The 23,132-nt window shown below is 39.9% G+C and overlaps 3 protein-coding genes across 3 annotated transcripts in view; 1 reads left to right on the top strand and 2 right to left on the bottom strand.

Annotated features, from left to right (window-relative positions):
• The window catches only part of NAT14 (N-acetyltransferase 14 (putative)), a 132,299-nt gene that overhangs the window by 42,745 nt on the left and 66,422 nt on the right, over positions 1-23,132 (bottom strand). The window lies entirely within an intron of this gene.
• LOC134495504 (toll-like receptor 11) lies at positions 6,150-9,402 on the top strand. Its single transcript, XM_063300999.1, has one exon. It carries the CDS (start codon positions 6,169-6,171, stop codon positions 8,248-8,250), a length of 2,082 nt encoding a protein of 693 aa, XP_063157069.1. The 5' UTR covers positions 6,150-6,168; the 3' UTR covers positions 8,251-9,402.
• On the bottom strand, positions 13,668-16,983 carry LOC134497363 (toll-like receptor 12). The gene has a single exon (XM_063303025.1). It carries the CDS (start codon positions 16,938-16,940, stop codon positions 14,118-14,120), a length of 2,823 nt encoding a protein of 940 aa, XP_063159095.1. The 5' UTR covers positions 16,941-16,983; the 3' UTR covers positions 13,668-14,117.

The raw sequence follows: 23,132 nt of genomic DNA on the forward strand, positions 1-23,132 counted from the left end.
CAATTGCCAACTCTTGAGTAGAGCCAGCTGCTACTATTTGCAACTGACAGTGCCTCTTGCACTCTGAGGTCATCTCTTGCGAGTCATTGTTGTGGAATCTTCTGGCTTCCCTCCCAAGCTCTTGGCATCTGTAACCCCACCATCCACTGGCCCTGGAGATTTGGGCTTCAATGCAGCTGGATATGGGCTTCTCAGTTCCATATATGTGTACCTCCCAGTCCTCCTGGTTGGGGTGGCCTTCAACACGTTATCCTCTTTGTGTAGATGGGCCTTCAGTTGTCCCTCTTTTCAAATAAATTATTAATTCATCTTTAAAACAGCGCAAGATCAAAGGCTGTCTTTTTTGTAAGGTTTTCAGAAAGGAACATGTACAAATTTTGGATTAGGGTACAACTGGGAACAGTAAAATAAGAGTGTCAGAAAAAAGTATCATGTTGAAACAACTACTGGAACAATTCTTTCATTACCCTGCTTCAGACTATATAGGTGGTCCTCGCTTAACAACCATTCATTTAGTGATGGTTTGGACTTATGACAATGTGCCAAAAAACCATTTGTGGCCGGTGCTCACACTTATAACTGTTGCAGTGTCCCTGCAGTTATGTGATCATGATTTGGGCACTTGGCAACCAGTGCGCATTAACCAAGATTCTGGTCCCAATTGAGGTTAAGCAAAGACTACCTGTATGTCTATTACCTGTTTATTTCTTTATTTTTTAATTTAGGTGCAGCAGTCTACACATATTTGCCCATTTCATCAGAACAGGAAAGCTATGTTTCTGTGGAACCCTTTCCCTCCAAACTATTTTATAAATTGAAATCAGATCAGTCCTCTTTAAGTTACTATTCATTGAAAGTGATATTTTCAGGACAGAGAGGAGTTGGTATGAGTAAATGAGCAGGAGAGTATCAAAAACAAGTTTTTACTTTTTTTACTTGTATCTATTTTCCCCCCACAGCAATAAATCTTTGAAGTATATTGGGCTGAGATACAGTGACTACCCTAAAGTCACCTGATGAACTTCCATGGTTGAGGTTGGACTAGAACCTTGGTTTCTCTGTCCAAGTCACACATCTTAACTACTCTACCACACTGGCTTTTTACTTGGGTCTGTATTTCTGAGTTGTGATCAAACAACCACAGATATGATGTTTTTTCAGTCATGTCTGTAGATATTTCTGAGTTTCAATTCTTTTACATCTTAACGACTTACTGATAGAAGAAAATGTGCTGAATGATGGTGTTTCCATACTGGCAGCTCTAAGCATCAGCAGGCATTGTTTGTCTACTCCATCTTTATTTTCTTAATAACTTGTAATGGTAAGAAAATAGATGAAAGAAGTGGACAGAAAATAAAGGAAGACTGTAAGTTGAAGTCAAAACTCTCCTAGACTCCTTCCCTCATGCAATTTTATGAATGAAGCAGGCAATCATACGCTGAACCATGTGTTGTCTTACTTAAAAAAGTGTTATGCCATTTCATGCCAGACGAGGGCAGTGAGTATTCTCATACATACTCCAACCTCCAAAAAAGGGAGGGAGAGAGGAAATCTGTGCTAGTGTTCAGAAAAAAAATCAGTATTAGGGCAATATGCTAAATCAAAGTCACATGCCGAAAAGTTCACCTGAAGCAAGGTAAGAAGCATGTCAAAAAGAGACAAGAGATGAAATATTTATTGATTGATTGATTGATCAAATTTATCACCGCCCATCTCCCAAAAGGGACTCTGGGTGGTTTACAATATTGCCTGTAGTTCAAGCCATAGGAGCAGGATCTACACTGGAATTCCTTGTATGTGAAGCAATATGGTGATGGCAATTTCTTCAGAGTACTGTTGCTAGGAAGTAGAGATTAAAAGCCCTTTCACATGGACAATTTGCACTCTTCCAGAATTATCTACAAACCTGTGTGACCCCACTCCACACTGATGGATATCAGTGGGTTTAAAAAAATAGCGCATCAATTGAATCATCCTGACTTCAGGGTTCATGTAGACAAACTTTAGCAGCTCCCTCACATGACCACTATTTTGTTTTCACAAGAAGAGCAAAAATTGAGTGTGGAATGGTAGTAAAATGTATCTGCTTTCCATTTTGTGTGGGTTGAGGGAAGGGATTCTTGTAGTTCTGGAACTAGCAGGAGTTTAACTTGGAACACCAACTGAATGCCGCTTTTGCACTCACTATTATATTTATGGAGGGGGAGCAATGGTTGGTATTCTCAGCTTTTTGAGGTTGGTGCATGTGAGGATCAACTTCAAGATGCTCCATAGAGGTGAAGGAGTGGAAACACTGGTAGTGTGAAAGTGTCCTCAATGAATTCAGCATGGTATGTGTTGTTCTTAAAAATGGAAATAAGTGTGTATGCCTTCAAGTCCATTATTGACTCCTGGCGACTGCCTAAACAAGTCCCTGCAGTTTTCTTAGCAAGATTTCAGAAGTGAGTGGGTTGTCATTGCCTCCTTCCTAGTGCTGAGAGAGAGATTGACTGGCCCAAGGTCACCTGGCTGGCGTCATACCTAAGGTGGAACCAGAACTAATGGTCTCCCACCTTCTAGCCTGGTGCCTTAACCACTACACCAAACTGGCTTCAAAAAATGGAAATAACACCCCCAAAACACAAAGCAGAATTATTAAAGAGAACCTATAAGTCAAAGAGAATCTGGAGCTGAAACCTCAAATTCCTTTTGTGGCTAGGTTTCTTGTGTGAACATTACGGGTCTACCATATCTGGGCGGAAAAAAAAATAAGAGAAGTTATAGCAGACATTTTCATCTTCCACTTCTAGATATCCTCTGCTTTTATATAGATGCTTTCAGTTTTTCTTCTTCTTTCCAGGTAAACTCTACATTAAACAGAGAAAGAGACCTGTAGGAGGCCTTTTTGATTGTGGGTGTTAAAAATGTCTATCTGGAAACACCATTAGGAAGAAGATTGGTTTGCTGAAATAAAGTACTGCAGAAAAGGATGGCCAGGCATGCAGCTGGAGTACCAGGACTAACAGGGGAAGAGGTATTGTTAACTGGTTTTGACTCCTTTTCTCAGGCATTTTTGTAACAACTAAAAATCTCAGTTCACCAAATTATATAAATGTTTGCTGATGTCTATGGATCTAGGTTTTACACAGCATAGATAAGCTTCATCAGGAGGTGCACAAAATAATATAGTGTAATCAATAAACTGAAAACCAGGACAATATGTATCCCCTAAGTCCATATTTTGCAGTCCTTGGGCCCCTCCGAATTGTACCACCACATTGTAATTTGCAAGGTATAGCAGTCCCTATTAACTATATTTAGTTCAACTTGAATTTTATCAAATTTGGTTTTATATGGCATGCTTGCAAATATCTGACCTCCTAAATTATGTTCAGGTTTGCGGCTGTTTGTTATGCAGAGGCTAAGCTTAGGCCATGAGGATTCCTGCTCTGTGGGTTTTAACAAGCTGGTAGTATGGTAAAGATTTATAAGGAAGGGGTTATCTAAATATGCCTGTGTTTATGCTCTGCTGTGATGACAGTCCCAGAATGAGGTGGTAGCTATCATTTATTAGCTCATATTATGTTTCAAATGAATTCTAGGAGGTCTAGAGCTTCTCTTTAGATCAGTGTTTCTCAGGCACTTTAAACTGTGTGGACTACAACTCCAAGAATCCTCCAGCATACTGGCTGGGGGATTCTAGGAGTTGTAGTCCACATAGCTTAAAGTGGCTGAGATTGAGAAACACTGCTTTAGATTAAGGGTAGACAACTTATGCTGGCTTGAGGATCAAACTGCATTCCATTCACCAAGCCAGTGGCTACATTTCAAAAGTAGATACAAAATTGTGTGTATTTGTTGTATTATTATTATTATTATTATTATTATTATTATTATGCAAAATTGTTCCCCAAAGCTGAAGCTTTTTCCTTTATTAGTAGAGAAGATACCAAGAGTCTTTTCCCAGTGTTTTTGCTTTTGCTACTGTGAATACAAAAAGCCCGGCAGCCCTTTTTTTAAACAAAATATCAGATGGAAAAGCATGAAGGAAAGGGAAATCATCAGAGGAGGTAGGTATGTTTTTGCATCAGGGGGCATTGAGGAACTTTTAATGGGCAAAATGGATACCCCCTATGATATTCTGAAGTGCAAGATTTCTAGATATCATCCATCATCCTTGGCTTTTTAGCCAGATAATGCTGGACAGATGATTGGAAGTCTCAAAACAAGGGTATAGCTAGGACTAAAGGGCTCCATACTCCAAGAGAGTAATAGCATAGTTGCTACACTGCTACACATTACCAATATTCTAAATGTAAGAGACACTGTACTGTAGCTAAAGGCTAAGATAAAATGTTGGCTTCTGGAAAAAGTTGAGGGTACCATGCACGGGACTATTTCTATAATGTTGGAGTAATTTACAATGTTTTGATGCCTGAGTTTTTACATGCCTAGCTTGGATTATTAAATTTTTACAGAAAGCATTTAAGACTTGAAGAGTGTATGTGCATTGCCCATGCAACAGCCTTTCAAGTTTTTAACTGTCAAGAATCCCTAGCAAAAGATTCTTGTAGATGTAGTTTGTCCTATGAAGGGAAGCCAGCATGTTAACTAAAAGGGTGCAGCTACAGCTTCATCTTAGGACCAATGGCCAATCCTCCACAGCCCAAAGAACCCTCAAATAACTATCAGAAGGGTGGCAGTTGATAGGTGGCAAAAGTAAACAGGCCGAGCATTACACAGCTTCCAGTCCTTGTCTCCTCCTCTTTCTTCTTCTTCTCAGCTGTGCTGATCTAAGCTAAGCTGGCCATCTAAAGCACTTTCTAATTAGGCCCAAGGTCTAATATTGCCTATGTTACTGTTACCACTTGTTCCAGAGTGTAATTTCAGAATGCCTTATAGGGTGCTGAGACAACAGGGTGGTAGCATTGTGACCTTATTGTCTTGGCTGATCTGAGAAAGTGAAAGAAGTTTAGTTGGTACCTGGTTAGTACTTAGATCCTAGGGCTATAAGCTAAATTAAGAACTCACCCCCCTGTCTTTGGGGGGGGGGGAGAAGGAGGGGCAAATCATTTGCCAGAAAATTTATGTGGATGAAGTTACTAGAAGTTGATATCCACTTGAAAGAAGCTTTATTTAAACATGTTTTAAATTAGTGTAAAATTGTGATGGTGAACTGATAATTGAGATGTGACTAACTAATGTAGAATCGGGTTTTAATATAGGGTTTTTACTATAACTGAGGTTGGAATTCAAGGATAGGAAGAGCATCCCTGAATTTCTAGGTAAGGGTTGAACAATATAAGATGTCAGTTTCTGGTGTAAAAAGTAGCTAATGGGCAGATTTTGGTGCCACCACCCTCCATTACAGAAATAGTAAAGCAGAAAACAAAAGCTGTAGTGGTTGGATGTAGGTAATGTAAGTTTCTCTGTTACTTCTCAGACAGGTGGAAGCCATTCTCAGGGGAGCTGCTAGAATCAATGGAAGGAAGAATGACAGTCATCTCTTTGCTACTATTTCTACTTTTGGGGTCTTCCTTTTCGATGGCACTGCTCACCAGCAAGTGTCAGATCACCGAGGGCTGGCTACGGCCTCACACATCTGAACCCCTCTCTCTGTGTTCCTCTGAATCACATAATGGTCTGGTTGTGTCCTGTAGCAATGTTACTTCCTTACAAAATGATCTGGTTACTGTCCCTAAGCAGGTCAATGCCCTTTGTCTGTCAGGAAATGTTGTAGTTCATCAGCAGGCCTTCTCATCTTTTCCAAAACTACGTTATCTGAGCATCACCTTGAAAACACTTGCTATTTTGCCTAAAGCTTTCCTGGGTTTGAACAAACTACGTTATCTATCAGTCCAGTGCTTAGATACAGTTTGTGCCAGTAGTTCCATTTCAACCCAAGCCTTCAACCAGTTATATGAGCTCCAGACTTTGGAAATGAAGAGTATCCGTCTTACTGGACAGAGAGGGATAATGTTTCAAAGTAGATTACGATCACTCTCTGTCACCAGGTGCTGTTTGGAGAACTTTTCAGAGCTATTCATGGTCTTCCCATTGTTAAGGTCAGTGTCGGAGGTATCTGTGAAAAATTGTGTAATAGAGAGAGGTCCTTATTTTTTGTCTCTAAAGCGACATCCTAATTTTTCAGCTGTTGATATCCCAACTTCTTGGTCTCAGGAGGGCAAGATGAATTTTGAGGCTCAGTCTTTTAAGTTGAGCAATTTCCCTCTGGCTTTCAGTGAGCTGCTGGCCTTAGAAATTGACAAACTTGACTCTCTCACTCTGGAGAAGATAGATGACACATCCAAGAAAAATCAGTCATCTTATATCTGTGTTCTGGTTTCCCGTTACTCACTCCGATCTCTGACATTCTCTCAGAATTACTATAAAAGCTTCAACAGTGAAGAGCTTCCAGGCTGCTATTCTGTAGAAAAGTTGATACTTCAGAAGAACAAAATGGAGCAAGTGGATTCTTCACTTCTATATCATTTGCCCCATCTCCAGGTCTTAGACCTTTCTGGAAACCAGTTGTTTTGGAACCTTTGCTCACTAATGCCTGACAGAAAGAACTTCATCTCCAAGTTGAGGATATTGGATTTCTCTGCTAACAGACTTAATTCTCTCCAATCAGATGCCTTCACATGTCTGCCATACTTAGAGGAGCTCTCACTCAATGACTGTGGCTTTAAGAAGATTCCAATATCAGCTTTATATAATCTCCAGCAACTTAAAATTTTAAATCTGAGAAACAACCAATTGCATAGTCTAGCAAATACCACTTTCCACTACCTGTCAAACCTGGTTTCTTTGGACTTACGTGGCAACCCCATTAAGTATTTTCCCAGAAATTCTTTCCGTGGCTTAGATTTATTAAGAGAACTGTACGTAGGATCTTATGATATAGCACCAAATATTTATTTTTCAGTGCCAAATGTGACGATTTTAGTACTAGAATCTAAAGATCTCATTGACTTCAAAAAGCCAACTGCTGCAGAATTTGCTTCAGTGCAGAACTTGTCACTAAGTGGTTTCTATATTTTGGAACAAGACCAGAATCATTCATTTTTTCCCAGTGCCCAGATGCTCCACTGGGAACAAGCTTATTATGCATTTACTTTCCTTCAGCCTCTCCAATACCATTTCCCACAACTTGAACAGCTCATCTATAAGTATGACTTCAATTATTATTTACCCAAAGAATTTAACTTGTCACATCTGTCTAAGCTGCGCGTGCTTGAGGTGCACAACTTACCTGAACATTCTGTCAGTTCTTCCTCGATGGAGATGCAATACTCCTTCATGGACCTGCCCCACTTGCAGGTCCTTAAGCTGGTGAATTCCAACATCAGGTACATTTCAGCTGAATTCTTCAGAAGGAACAGTAAACTCAAGCTTTTGGTTCTGGAAAAAGAGGAGTTCTTGGCACTTGACAGTGATATTCAGGATCAAAATGCAGACCAAATGCCTCTTCAGTACTTGCATTTCTCCAACACCACCTTCAGATGTGATTGCTCCAGTGCTTGGCTCATTAGCTGGGCAGCTAGGAAAAAGGGGGTTTTCGTATCTGGGCTAGAGCAAGCAGAGTGTCTTGATGTCCAGTTGAGAGTGAAAAGGTTCAGATTTGTGTCCTTCCTAGAGCAGAACTGTAGCCAGGACACTGGCCTCGTTCTTTTCACGACCACCTGTTTGTTCCTTTTCCTCTGCATTGCCTTGCCCATTCTGAATGCCACTTGTGGCTTGGAGTTTCTTTTCCTGTGTTATATGCTGCGAGCCTGCTGTCATGGTTGGTGGAAGGGCAAAAGAAAAAGGAAATTTGAATATGATGCTTTTGTATCTTACAGCAGTCTGGACCAAGAATGGGTGTTACAGGAACTGGTGCCCAACCTGGAACAAACAAACCCGCCCTTCCTGAAACTCTGTTTGCACAAGCGAGACTTTATGGTGGGCAAAGCTATTGTGGATAATATTACAGAAAGTCTTTATAACAGCCACAAGGCCATCTTTGTGATCAGCTGTCATGCCTTGGCCAGCTATTGGTGCTCTCTTGAGATGAGTCTGGCCACATACCGTCTTTTGGCTGAACAAGAGGACACAATGATCCTGCTGTTTATGGAGCATGTACCCAGATACCAGCTCTCAGCCTATCATCGTCTGGCCAAACTGGTAAAGAAGAAGGCTTACCTAGCCTGGCCTAAAGATCCAGAGGCCCAAATTATCTTTTGGAAGAGGTTGAGGGACCATCTCCAGCAACATGGTGATAGTGTTTAAGTATTTAAGTATTTTATGTTCTGAGACCCTGGTATGATTTTGTTTAAACTGAATAGCTTGATTGTATATATTTATTCATTAGATTTTTGTTCCATCTTTCCTTCAGGAGCTTAAGGCAGCATTCATGGCATTCCCTCCTCCAATTTTTCCTTCACAACAATCTTTTGAAATAGGTTGGGCTAAAAAAGTCATCCAGTGAAATTTCATGGCTGAGATGATCCTGAGACACCTGGGCCTAATCCAACATTCTAGCCAGTGCACCACAGTGATTCTGTTATTAACATTCCTTTGCCAATTGTAGGACTCTGGCCAGCTGAGGCCCTAATTCACTGTAATTATGTGACAAATCCATGGAAACAGGTTACTTCAGTAGTGTGTGAGAGAGATTCTTTATTACAGCAATGACCAGTCCATAAAACACATTGCACACAAAAAACTAATTTAAGTACTGTAGTTAATTAGATAAGCATATCAAAGGCCATCATTTTTCCTATTCTCTGCAAAGGAATGGATCTGTTGCTCTACTTGCTTTAGGAGGAGGGCAGAAAATATATGGAAATTAGCTAAACGTATACTGTGTGTTAATTTCATATACTACATCCTATTCCTAAGGCCCCTAAACCACACATTATTTGTTTGGGCCTATGTTTTGTTTGTGTTTGTTGTGCCACTAAGACAGTCTTGCCTCCTGGTAACTACCTGGACAATTCCATGCAGTTTTCTTGGCAACATTTTCAGAAGTGGTTTGCCCTTGCCTCCTTCCTAGGGCTGAGAGAGAGTGACTGGCCCAAGGTCACCCAGCTGGCTTTGTGCCTAAAATAGAATTAGAATTTACAATCTCCCAGTTTCTAGCCTGGTACCTTTAACTACTACACTAAGCTGGCTTTCATGTGGGCATGTGTTACATGCATGTTATTTTCTTTGAAAATCAAATATCTAGTGCACAAAGCATGCTAAGCAATGATTCAGACTCTTGAATTTGATGTAGCATATTGTGTGAATCCAAACATTGTTGGCTGTTAACCGTGGTTCATGGATTAGTGTGCTATGCAATCTCAGAAAATTGCTATTTGTTTAATAAACCATAGTTGAACTCTACCACTGTGTATGAACTTTATTAAATTATAGCATCTAGAAACACTTCACAACCTTATTCTTTTGGATGTGATGTTGAAGAATGTCTGACTCACTGGCAGATTAGCTGGGATATCGGCATGTGTGTAAACTGTTCAGAAGAGAACAGTTTCTTTCTAGTTTTCATTTGAATAATTATCACCTTGTATAAGACTGATCTACTGACGGTTGGGATTGACCCAAACCAAGAATAATTGTGTCAGTTTCTAGACATTCTGAATTTTTTTTTGTCCATTAAAGGCAGAACTGAGAAATTCAGAAAAAAAGTTTATCTTTGCCTAGATAGAGCTCATGTTCCAGCAAGCAATGAACACCTATTCTTCTTGGCTGGGTGTGCATGCATAATATATTAGGCTATGCTAAAGTGGAGGTGGGTAGCTAGTGATTCAGTATTGTGCAGGGAACCCAGCCAGTGCATGATTAGGCCAGTGTCCCTCAACCTCAGTAACTTTAAGATGTGTGGACTTCAACTCCCAGAATTCCCCAGCCAGCATGCACTGAATTAGGCTATCACATTGAGTTGTGAAATTGTGTTTGAGCAGAGACACTGCAAATGGCTTCACCAGGCTAAACATGTCTGGGTTCATACGATAAGGAAGGTCAGACCTTTTTAGATGGGAAACTTTAGGGACTCCCAGGGCATGAGGAAATCCTCTTCTCCCAGGGAAGAGGAAATGAAAAATCATCATGCAAGAAGGCAGTGGCAAATCACTTCTGAATGTTGCCAAGAAAACTACATCAACACATAGATGTAAACTATTATAACATGTAATGTTTGCTAATTGTGTTTGTTAATCCAGATTTAGGGTTTCTTGATCCAGATTGTTCATTAATCCAGATTTAAGGTTAAAGGTGTTGCGTGAGCACAGTTCTTGCCTTTCTGATCTGGGGAGGAGTGTTTTTGACATTGAAATAAACAAAAGGAATGATGATGATGATGATGATGATGATGATGATGATGATGATGATGATGATGATGATTCATGGACACGAACACCCTCTCTCAGCCCAACTCACCTCACAGGGTTGTTGTGGGAAAAAAAGGAGGAAGGAGGAGTATTAGGCATGTTCGCCACCTTGAGTTCTTTATAAAAATAATAAAGATGGGATAAAAAAATTAAAAATAAAATAAAATAAATACCGTAATGTGATTTGTTTCAAAGATAACAATGGCCAACCACATTGACTTTATCACTTAGTGCTTTGTAGCCTGGGCCTCTGTGGTATATTCAACAGTTAAAAATAATACCTGGCTTAAAATGATGCGTGAACTCACTGATTATTTTAGAATAAGTACATTATGAATGACTGCATTTGGAAATGCTACTTATTTTAAAGCATATACAAATCCTCATTTCCTTAAATAAATTCAGTTTGACTTTTTAATTGTTCACTCCTTGAGCTTATTCATTTCAGCCCACTTCTAGCTATACAGAAAAAAAAGAGCAGGTATACTTTGTTATCTAAGCCACATCTACTATGGTGCCTTCCTTTACATAACTACTAAAAGTGAGGAAACCCTCCCCTTTTTGGTTTGTCATGTCATCACTGATATGTGACTACTCATTTGTAGCTCAGCACTAGCTTCAACAAGAGAAAAAAGAGGGAATCAAAGGATAGCACATAAGCTTGTCTCATTATCCAAAAATTAGTCAAGTTTGTTACTTTTTTATTTAGAAACTGCTTACTCTCAAGTCTGGTGTTCTATGACTTTCCCTCAATAATGGTTAGAAGGAAGAAAACCACATTCTGCACAAGTTGCTGCACCATCTTTAGGAGCAGCCCAGCCATGGTCCAAGTCACCTGACACAACTAATAGTGTCTGCTGCTACTCTTAGGTTACTCACTGATTTGGTGCTCTGGCAGCCGATGGCTATCGCAGTTCTAATTAAATTAATAGATCTACAGAGATACCATTTCATCCCTCCCTTATGCACCTGATTGGGGTGGGGGCTGAAAAGTACAAAAAAGAGACAATGAGGCTAGAACAATTGACAAGGCTGCTCTATTGTTTCATTGCTGAGCTGGTAGCCAGAAAAAACAGCTGTGCCCAAGTTGGAATGATAAAAGAAGTGCTTATAAACCCTGAGTTTTATTTTGCAATGGTAGAATTTCCTTAGGAAAATGTATTTGGCTGTATTGTGAGACTTTGGCTGGTAGATCCATCTGAGATGGCACTGCTAATGCACTTACTTAGGAATACACTGTATAGGATGTTCTTGCAAATAGACAGACATATGGTTTGCTATGTGTGGCTTACACAGCTCCATTTACAGTTTCAGACATATTGCTTAGAAGCAAAGAATTTGCCTGACCATATTTGTAGTTCAGTAGTACCATTCAACTTTTTAAACAGAGTTCAGACACATTTTTAAAAATTAACAATTAAAAATTATGGTTGTGTAGCACCATCCTTTTTTAAGTTGTATATATATATTTTATTGAATCAAACTAATTAACGCTCCCCCCAAAGGATAGATTAATAGACTGATACATGCAATATTAATAATGTAATGTAAGTACCGTTGGAGAAAGGGTGAGGCTTGCTTTGCCTATTCAAGCAGGACACTGGAGGACTTCAGTCTCCAAACACTTTGTGATGGGTTTGCAAGCCAGGTCAAGCACACATGGACATGTTCAGTAACATTCCGTGGGCAAGACCCCAATGTACAGAAACAAGGTGCATTTATAGTGAAGCCACAAGGAAGAATAAGATTGTAAATCTGATTGGTTACGAATTGATTATATAAAACCGAAAGACAAAAATAGAGACTCTGCTTAGTGCATAGTTGCCCTGCACACCTGCCTCATACAAAGCCATATCTTTCCCCTAGCTTGCTCAATGACTAATCAACTTCCTCTTGAAGCCTAACCATTCATACAAAGTAGAAGCTATGCTAAGTGTTTATTCACAAGCTAATTAAGTTTGCTATATTTTTAACTCTTGACATACTAGAAAGCTCTCTGCCAAAACAGCTAATTAGCCCTAAATTGCTTAATTTCTTCCACAGAATAAAATTGATAAATTCTGGAAAAAATAACAATTAGAATATCTCCAGAAAATGTGACAATATTGTTTTTTAAAAAATCATCATTTTTTTGTCCACCCTCCCACCACAAAACCCTAATTCAAAAGATACAAACAACTTGACTTACAACCACAATAGGGACTGGAAAATTTGTTGAGCAGTGTGGTCATTAAGTGAGGCACCACATGACTGCACCCGATTTTATGACCTTTTTTGCTGCAGTCGTTGAGCGAGACATCACATGACAGTGACTTGGAACCTTCCCTGCCAGCTTCCACATTGACTTTACTTGTTGGAAGCTGGCTGGGAAGGTTGCACATGATGATTATGTGACCGCAGGATGCTGCAACCATCATAAATCTGTGATGGTTGCCAATCACCCAAATCATGATCCCGTGACCGCAGCAATGGTCGTAAGCACAAGAACCATCACAAGTCACTTTTTTTAGGGCCATTGTAACTTTGAATGTTTGCTAAACGAAGGTCATAAGTCAAGGACTACCTGTCGTGACAATCCATTGGTCTAGATTTGGTGTATTCTTCCAGTGATGCATAGTAATTTTTTTAGACAGTCCATGTGACCAAAGAATCCACAATTTCAGATGTCTTTATAGATTCCAAATATTAAGAATATAGCTAAGAAGAAGGTTTGCATTATTATTAGACAGCAAAAGATCCAGACTAATTTAAGCTCCTGTTGATTTCAGCCGCAAACGATAGCAATATAGAAGGCCAAACCATGTGAATTAATGTTGTAGAACTTCTGCTGCATCTTTAACAGTAAGGTGATTGCAACCAAATATACACCAAATTATTTATTGTTGTTTAACTTATTTTTAAGATGATAGAAAACTAATTTCATATTATTTAAATCAGTGTTTTTCAAACTTGACAACTTTAGGATGTGTGGATTTCAACTCCCAGAATTCCCTAACCAGCATGCTGGCTGGGGAATTCTGGGAGTTGAAGTCCACACATCTTCAAGCTGCCAAGTTTGAAAATCACTGATTTAAAGCAGTCCTCTAGAACTAGACATGTAAGCTGATTATTCAGGAGGTCACATAAATAGCACAGCAATTTCATCAGCTTCTTTCAAATACAGTTCTGTGATTGTCAGACAGAAATCCCAATTAACTGCATTACATGAACTGCTGAAATTATGTACAGGAGCTAATCTCCATGGTCTCTTTCCAATCAGGCTTGAAATTTAAAATTTAGAATCCTCAGTTCGAATCCAAGTATTGGTTATTTGGATAGATTTCTAAGCTGGCAAGAATTCCTTTGGCTTCTGGCCTAGTAAATTAAAATTAATTCATCAGCCACCAGTACAGGGTATAAAAATGTTTCAGAGATGAAATGAATGAGTGCAACTTCATTCTCAAGACAGATTGTTCCCCCCCCCCCACCTTCTTTGTATAAAGCAAACATTTTGGAGCCAGAGTTTTCAGCTACTGTAAGATGAAAGATAATAGTAATAGACTGGATTCATACAATATGCATAGCTGAAATATAATTATTTGTGGCTTCACATGTTTCATGAATCCAACCAGCTGGGATTTATTCAACAGACCATGGCTTAACCAAAGAGTTATTTATTATTTATGTTATTAACTTGCATTGTATTTCTACTCAGATGAGTGTTTAAAACTGTGTTTTATCATGCAATTTGGCTACTGCCCAGCCAGGCCGCAGACCACAGAATATTTAAATCCTTTCATTTGCCCAACCATTTAAGTGCTGCATCAGACTAGTTCTCAGCCTGTTCCAGAAGGCAGTCTGGGCTGCAGGTTCTTCAGGCCAGTTCAAGTACGTCTTCCTCTTCACCTGCTTGGCCAGTCGGTGGTAAGCCGAGAGCTGATACCTGGAGATATGTTCCAAGAACACAAGGATCAAGGTGTCTTCCTTCTCAGTCAGGAGTCGATAAGTGGCCAAGTTCATTTCCAGAGAACACCAACAATTGCGCAGAGAATGACGACTGATCACACAGATGGCCTTCCGGCTGTTGTAAAGACTGTCCATAATATTGTCCACAACAGCCTTGCCTACCACAAAGTCCCTGCTGTGCAGACAGAGCTTCAGGAAAGGAGGGCCCCTGAGCTCTAGATTGGGCACCAGGTGTTGTAACACCCATTCTTGGTCCTGCATACAGTAAGACACAAAAGCATCATACTCAAACCTGTTGCCTTTCCTTATTTCACCACATAGCCTGTGCCACCATCCCCTCAACACATAGGTGAGGAATAGGAGCATTGGGCCACAGATGGCATGAACCAGTGGGACTGATAGGAGGAAGAGGAGCAGAACAGAAGTGGCAATAAAGAGAATAAAGTCTATATTCTGGCTGCAGTTCTGTTCAATGAATGGAAGAAACTGCTGAAACTTCTTCACAGTTACCAGCTGCTGACACATCAGCGAAAACATATTAGGTGCATAAAGATCTTTCTTGCTTAATGCCCAGCTGATAAACCAGGCATTGGAACAAAAGCACCCAAAATAGACTTCTGTCATGTACAAGTACCTGAGCTGCTTCAGTCCATCCTGAAAACCATTATCCAATATAAGGAATGCTTCATTACTAAGCACAAGAAGATGAAGTTTCCTCATATTCTGAAACAGAACAGGTGATAAATATTTTAGACCTGAGTTTGTCAAAGACATTATTTCCAGCTGAGTGAGGTTCTGGAAAAGGTACTGAGTATCAATTACAGAAAGATCCTTCAGTGCATATGCGAGATTAATAACATTCAGTGTCCTTAGATTTGGTAAATGGGAAAAGTTGAGGCCTCTCCAAGAGGAACTTCCCATATTTAGAAAACAATAGAGGTTTTCCAGAAGAGGGAAATTATGAAAAAATGGTTTAGAAGTTTTACAGAAAAATGTGGCGCTGCCAAAATTCAGCAAATGAAGTTCTTTCACTTGGGGAAAAAAGAAAAGTCTACAAGAGTCTACTTCAAGCTTCTGGCAATTAAACTTCAATATTTTAGTAAAGGAAATATTAATGTTTTCTCCTCGGAATCTAATTCTGAATTTGGATGCAAGGTATAAAGTGCTGAAATTTGAAACTGACAACTCTACATCTAAATCTCTGGTTCTCGAACCCAAGTGTAATTCTTGCAAAACACTCAGACCTTGAAAGAATTCTGTTCTCAACACCTGTATAAAATTATCTGTCAGCCCCAAGTAGGTTAAACTGGTGAGGTTTGAAAATAGTTGATGCTCCAAATGAATAATATTGTTTGTGTCCAGATTTAGAACCTTCAGCTGACTTAGTCTAGAGAAGGCTGATACTGGGATTCTCCCAAGTCCACAGTTGCTGAGTGAGAGTATCTCCAAGTAGGGAATGCAAAAGAAGGCATATGGCTGGAGTGAGTTTAAGCTATTACTAGAAAAATCCAGTACCCTTAGTCTAGAAGTGATGTTCATTTTCTCATAAATTAGTGGACAAAGGTTCCAGTGCAGTTGGTTACTAGAAAGGTCCAAGACCTGGAGATGGGGCAAATGATAGAGAAGTGAAGAATCAACTTGCTCTATTTGGTTGCGTGGAAGCATCAACTTCTTCAAGGAGTAGCAGTTTGGAAGCTCTTGGCTGTTGAGGGTTTTATAAAAATTGTGGGAAAATTTCAGAGATTGGAGTGAGAAGCGGGAAACCAGAGCACAAATATGGTAAGTCTGGTTTTTCTTGGGCATGACATTTATCTGATGCAAGGATAGGGAGTCAAGTTTGTCTATTTCTAAGGCCAGAAGCTCATTAAAACTCAAAGGGAAACTGCTTAAGGTCAGAGACTGAAGAAGGCTTCTGTTTTGATCACGGGGATACAAATTATGCAATTGAGAAGCTGAGACAGTGAAGTCTGAGAGATTAGGATGCTGCTCAAGTGATGTGAACACCGACTCCATTCTGCAGTGATCTAAAGATACAAAAGGCATGAATCGCATGCATGGGAAGTTGCTGAGCTGTCCAGAAATCTGTTTCAAGCAGAATCCAGAAATCGAAAGGGACTTAAGTTGGCTAGGAAATAAAATCCTTCTCTGACATAACAGGTGGACATTTATTAGGTCTAACTTCTCCAGTGATGTCATTGGGAGCAAGATATCTGATGGGATGGTGATGTTGGAATCTTCATATCCTATAAAATAATACTGCAAGGAAAGGTGCTGTAGTTTCCTCAAACCCAGGAAAAGATCAGTTGAGATTGTAACCACGGGCTGGTTCAACTGGAGGTTGAGATAGCGGAGTTTTGGGAAAGCCTGGAAAGTTTTGGCCTTCAGATGTTTGATTGTTCCTGATATACAGAGAACTTGAACCTCTTTGGGGATGGCAGCGATGTCATCAGGTAAAGTAATCACATCAACACAAGCAATTATCATACTGCTATCCTCAGGAGCAAAGCACAGGAACCATGTATCAACGTATGCTTGCAGAGATCCTTGAACATGAAGGCACTTTGAATTGCTCAAAGCAAGGCAGATAGATCGCCCCATCCAAAACAGAACCAAGGTAAGCGACATAATTTCTCTTCTTTCCATGGTCTTCTTTTCCCTCAGAGCTTTGGATCTCCTCAAAGGTATGTGATCAGGTCACCTAATAAAGACAAATACAACATTTAGTATGGGGTAAATACATGCCATGTCAGCTATTATGCTATATCCTTCCTAGGTTTGACAGGGGTCTGTAAGAGGAGTTTATAATTTTTAAATCCCTTTTGGATAATTTTATTGTTTTATTTACAAATATGCATGTGTGTGTATATTGATAGATTGGTTGATTGATAAATGTATTTGTTTATGTATATATATAAATATGTATATGTATTGTATTTGCATTTTATATTGCTATTTTAAGGTTTATATTACCCAGATTGCTAATTTTAATCTTTTTTCTTGTTGCATATGTGTAACTTGAGCAAGTTTTGCATATTTTGGTTTAATATTGTCTTTTGGCCAAAATCATGTACTTTTCCTAACTATCCTGATATTTCAATTTAGCTTTCGATATTTTGCATATTTGAATACTAATTTCCTTGTGCTGGTTAATGACTGCACTAAAGAAAAAGTCGATTCAGTATGGAAGTAGTCCCTGAAGGGAGAGTTTCCAGTTGGCTTCATTCACACATCACAGTAAAACTAAATGCAGTTTATTTTGGCTTAGTGTGTTGTATGAATCTAGCCATTGTGGTTTATAAACCATGGTTTTTGGATTAGCATACCAGACCAGAATGGTTTATCAAATTAGCCATAGTTAAACCAAACTAAGTGAGTATAACATATGAAACAATTGCCTTACTGTAGGAAATATGTAACATGGGCCAGAGACAGTTGTTAACATTGGGAGCTACACTGAGGTCCTTCCAGAGCTTTCCAACTCAAGCCTGTATTCACATAACTGATTGGGCTCAATTTGCCACTGTTCCCAAATAGCTACTTGCCTGATGCTCCAATGGCAAATAATTTAAAAAGTGCAGGACGACAGAATGCAGGATAAATGGAGAGGAACCATTTTAACTGTTCTTGCAGTCTTCTTTGTGACTTTGCCTCTTTTATTTATTTAAGGAGAAATCAATCCCAGTTGATTAATCAGAGTTGGAGCACTGTAGATAGCCACTCTATCCTCTTTCAGGCTTTATTTCTCTTACCCCCTCATCTGCTGGAGTTGAAAAGAAAAAAGTCACAGAGGCCCCATATTTGGGGGTTCCTCTGTTGCTGGAGAGCTAGAAGGAAAGATTGATTTCATAGCAGCCCTACCTTTCAAATTCAGTTGACACAACCAGTGGCCCAACAAAATAAGCAATTTTAGGATTATCTCTGGCTGTTTCAGGGGTTGGGGGAATATGATTCTTGGCCAGGAATGACTGGATGCCAGGTTTGATGATACATTGGCTGGGTGTGCATTTTAGTCTTGCTAAAACTATATCTGTATTTTTACTGTATTTTGTATTGAAATGGTTTTGAATTTTAATCCTGTTTTATCGTAAGCCGCCCAGAGTCCCCTCATAGGGGAGAGATGGGCGGTGAATAAATTTATCAAATAAATAAATAAATAAATTAAATAAATAAATTAAATAAATGGATTGGGTGACTTGTAGTTCAGCATGTGATGGGAACCCAACCAGTGTCTTCTGTTTTGTTAAATCAGATTTAGAATTCAATATTTGTGTGAATGCAGCAACTGGATTTTAACAGACATAATTAAGCATGTCATGAAAATACTCCACTGTATCTTTAAGTGAACTGATTCATTCTTTCATGTGAATAACCAACTTTTACAATCACTGTGCTGAGCTGATGTAAGGATGGATTCTGCTGCTGATCATGATTTTTGTTTTAAATTGATTATGGATGGTTTTTATATGCTTGTATATTGGTTTTTAACTTGTTTTTGTTTTATTTTTTTAACCTGTTGTGAGCCATCCAGAGTCACTTAGATGAGATGGGTGGCCATACAAATTTAAATAAACAAACAAACAAAGAAACAAATAAAAACCACCACCACCAAACTTGGGTTATATTCCTATTGGAATCAGCCCCCAAATATCCCTTGGTACTCATCTAGAGGAGTTTGCAGTTATTTCTTAAATCATCTGCCACTGCAGAAGAGCTGGAATTTCCTTTCTTCCTGTCCTCTGATTTACTCTACAGCACACATAAAATTGATGACAAATATTATACTAGGACTATGGGGGGAATGCACTAAAGGAGCTGAGGCTGCTTTCTCTCCCACTTTTCTTCAGCAAATAATTTGCTTTCCATTAAACTGGGGCACCTTCATCAACTTGGGTCACCTAAAATATGTTGGAACGATTAAGTTTCAGCCAATTTGGCAATCACAATAAGGGGCTGAGAATATCCCCAACGTGATAATGTCATCACATTTGGAAGAGGACGAATTAGATGACCCTTCTCATCTAAGCCGCAAAGCTAAGAGGTGCACAAAAACATGTGATAATCAGCATTACTAGACATGGGCTTCCATGCTCTCTGTTCTGTTTGCACAGTCAGTGCTTCACTAGGTATGCGTGGTTGCAGTTCCCAGTTTTCTCTTGTTTAGTAATTCAGTAAGGGGCAAATAGGGAACTTCAATTTGCCCAAAACTCTGTGACTGAAACAGGAAGAAAACAGGACCTGATATGACTATGTGTGTTAATGACACCATCAATTAAAACAGAGTAAATTGTGTGACTCTGTTATTACATAAGCCCTCCCTAATTTACATTGTGCATGTCCTATCAATTGTTTGCAAATCATTTAAAGCCTATCTACACACACATTAAATTTATCAATTCCGTATATATCAGACTTTGCTAGCTTGATATGTCTGAGCATACTTGCTTGCAAGAGCAAGAAGGGTTCAGGCATCATAGTAAACCATAGCAACTTTTAACCACACCTTGCCTTATCTCAATCCACCACAACTGATTGTGGTCAGATATTATGCTATGCTATAAACATAGTTTTTAAAAATGTAATAGCAGTGTTCATGCAACACGCTAAAGCCTCCATTTAACAAATTATTTTAGTGCAGTGGGTGAACTCAGCATCTATACAACCTGGACATTTAAAACTCTTACCTGTGGTGCAGGTGGAGAATCCTGAAGAAGAGATATTCCACAGCAAGCATTAGCCTAGCAATTGTCTTCACACTTATTTCCCAAAATAGAGACTCCAGCACAGGGTCTGATTACAGCCACTTCAAGAGATTGAATGAACACATTTAGAAGATGATGAACAACAGCATAGGGCAAGGAGGGAGATATTTCAGTTCCTCCATCAAAGCTCCATCAACAATATGGAATTGTGTGGTTCAGACAATGAAGTCCTACTTCCACTTGCTCATCATTCAGTAGGATGAGCAAAGAAGTCATAATGAATAAAGGAAGAAGAAAAAGATTGAGGAAGTTGTTTGCTAGCAGACTTACTAGTGAGAATGAAAAAGGATCTGCTACTAGGAATAAGGAAATGACCTGCAAGACCCTTAAAGTATTGCTGTTTTCTGGTCTGCTGATTCAATAAGGCAAGGACATTGGAGAAATAAAAGAGAATGGCAAGGTGATCCATTTGATGTGGAGTCTATGGTTACAGGTATAGTGGAGAAAATAAACCTAACAACAAAATAGAAGTTGCACCCTTTTCCTGCCTGTCTTTTGGATGTGACCAGGGTCAAACCCAGGTCATCTCTTTGCAAATCCCATCAGACCCAAACTGACCCTCCCTGTCCCCAGACAAAGCCCCCTGCAATCCCATCAAACCAAAGAGTAGAAGCCTCCTCACCAGCTCACAGTACAGCCCAAAGGCAGCCCTTACAAGGAAATGGAAACACAGAGAAACCCCAACTGTTCCATCCTCCATCAACTGATGACTTCAACATTCCATCTTCTTCACAATGAACTTTCTCAGCTCTGCTGCCCTGCTGAAAGACCAGCTTGCCTAACAGTAGAAGTAACCTCAGGTACACTGACAAGGACCTGCCTAGGTTCCCCAAACTGGCCAGCAAATCAGATCCCTGGGATTTCCTGCCTTATAGCCCTCAACTTCCCGAAAAATCTTTGCTTTTCCATTGTTCAGAGTCTCTCTTATAAAGCAGGCACCAAATAATAAACATGGTTCTTCTCCTCAGTGTTGTGCTCCTTCTTCAGACTGAATCTACAACAATGGCATTTCCTCTTCTGAATAGGATTGGCACCTTCCCCACCCCTGACCTCTGGGCCCATGCTTTGGCTGGAGGTATTTGTAGATAATAACACTTATCTGTAAAGCCTTCCTAGTACATACAAGTGAAATCTCAGAACAAAAGCATTGATTTTGGTGTGTGTGTGTGTTTTCCAAATTAAGATTCTGTGAGGCTTAACATTCCTATTTTGCATCTTCACCACCCCCCCCTCATGCCAACACTCCCCCCTCCATAGCCGGACATTTTCTACTCCATCCCCAGTACTATCACCTCGTCACCACTGTTCTTGTTCTCCCTCTGTATGGCCAGTAGCCAGAAAATATCACCTGTATGTGGGTTAAGGCAAAATATGATGCATTTGGTTCTGGCTTAGCAGGCTATACATATCCCAGCAATTGTAGCTTGCAAATCACAAATTGTGGCTCAACAAATACGTGCAAGAAATGTGGTGCCAGGGACAAGCCTTAACAATCTATAGATGAGAGTTCTGTTTAAATAGTGCTCACTTCTTTATTTTAAACCTGGAAATGTTGAGCTGTCAGGCAAAATGGACTACTGTAAGAGCGTGAAAAGTGAACGGTCTCCTGCACAAGCACCGAGTCACGTCCCTTTGGGGGGATGCCGCTTTTGCGACGTTTTCTTGGCAGACTATAGCGGGGTGGTTTGCCATTGCCTTCCCCAGTCGTCACCTTCCCCAGCAAGCTGGGGACTCATTTTACCGACCTCAGAAGGGTGGAAGGCTGAGTCGACCTGAGCCGGCCACCCGAGAGAGAATCCAGCTTCCGCTGGGATCGAGCTTGGGATGCAGGGAAGAGTTTTCGGATGTAATATTGCCGCCTACCCCTCTGCACCACATGAGACTGTAAGAGTATGTGTATTAACACTGAACAGTCAGGAAGTGGAACTATCACTGGAGTCCTGATGATTGTAGTCATGCACACACCCATCATATCCATTCAGTTTTCTTAGCAACAATACTGAAGTGATTTGATACTTTTTTTTCAAGAGTTTTTAAATCTCTCATCCGAATATCATGGGGTCCATCCAGCCCTGCTTAGTTTTTTCAGGATGACCCAAGGTCAGCTAGGTGTTGCCTCCTGCTGTGACAACAATTAATTCGTCAAATATCAGTACTTCTGTTACTGTTAACCAAGTCTTAAGTTTTGTATTGTCCCTTCATGTGTTCTTTTTGATGTCTCCTTTGCAGTCAGATTTTTGATGTGTCATTATACCAGGACAGCCCTTGTCTCAGTGCAAGGGGAAAGCATGAAGGATGTATTGACTGAGCATCAGAAAGCATCACCGTCTTGCTCCTGCAATGCATTCTTTCTGTGGCCTCCTCCTCTGTTGGAGGGTAGTGCTGTGCATGCTACATGGTAAAAAAAGAAGGGCGTACACAGACTGGACTAGGTAATTAGCTGCCCAGACTACATTTCTCCGAAACATAAGAAACAATCCTAAGTGGCACTTACCACTGTTTGGCAAGCTGCTGGGAAATAAAAAGGAAGTGAAGGTATATTAGTATTTTTTTTAATGACAAATTCAGCTGATGTTCCAGCAGAAATTCAGGTAAAACATCAATAGGTTTCCAGGTGTATAGAATGATGGAGAGTAGGGAGATTAGCAAAAGGCAACCAAATCAGTAACCTACTTTGCACCAATTCAGAGTAGTCTCTGTTTGTCTTATTTCACAGTACCGACTGGTTTATCAACTTATTTCTTGCTCTGTATAATTTACCTGAAACCAGAACAAAGCTTTCTCCCCCACTTTGAATCACTGCAGCTTTTCAGAGCTTGTATCAGTCTGTTTCTCATGGGTGAGAACTCTTGCTTCATTCAGCCTCCTGTTCCTAGATTCATGCTGACAGTTACTCCCTTGTGTCTCACAAAAGCTTCAGCATCCTGTTCCTGGTGCCTGTTCATAGGTATTGTTGAGAAGGCATTCCCACTACCCCATTCCAGCCACCATGGAAACACGCACCTATGGCTGCAACTATTGGGAAGAGCAGTTGTTTGCAAAAATAGCAACATAGTAATAGTTTCACTTTCACAGC

The sequence above is a fragment of the Candoia aspera genome, chromosome 4 (genome assembly GCF_035149785.1).
Source record: "Candoia aspera isolate rCanAsp1 chromosome 4, rCanAsp1.hap2, whole genome shotgun sequence".
Lineage (NCBI taxonomy): Eukaryota > Metazoa > Chordata > Lepidosauria > Squamata > Boidae > Candoia > Candoia aspera.

What these genes read in the sequence shown, in the direction of transcription:
- LOC134495504 (XM_063300999.1), top strand. Translation starts at nt 6,169, where the DNA reads ATGAATTTTGAGGCTCAGTCTTTTAAGTTGAGCAATTTCCCTCTGGCT.
- LOC134497363 (XM_063303025.1), bottom strand. Translation starts at nt 16,940, where the DNA reads ATGGAAAGAAGAGAAATTATGTCGCTTACCTTGGTTCTGTTTTGGATG.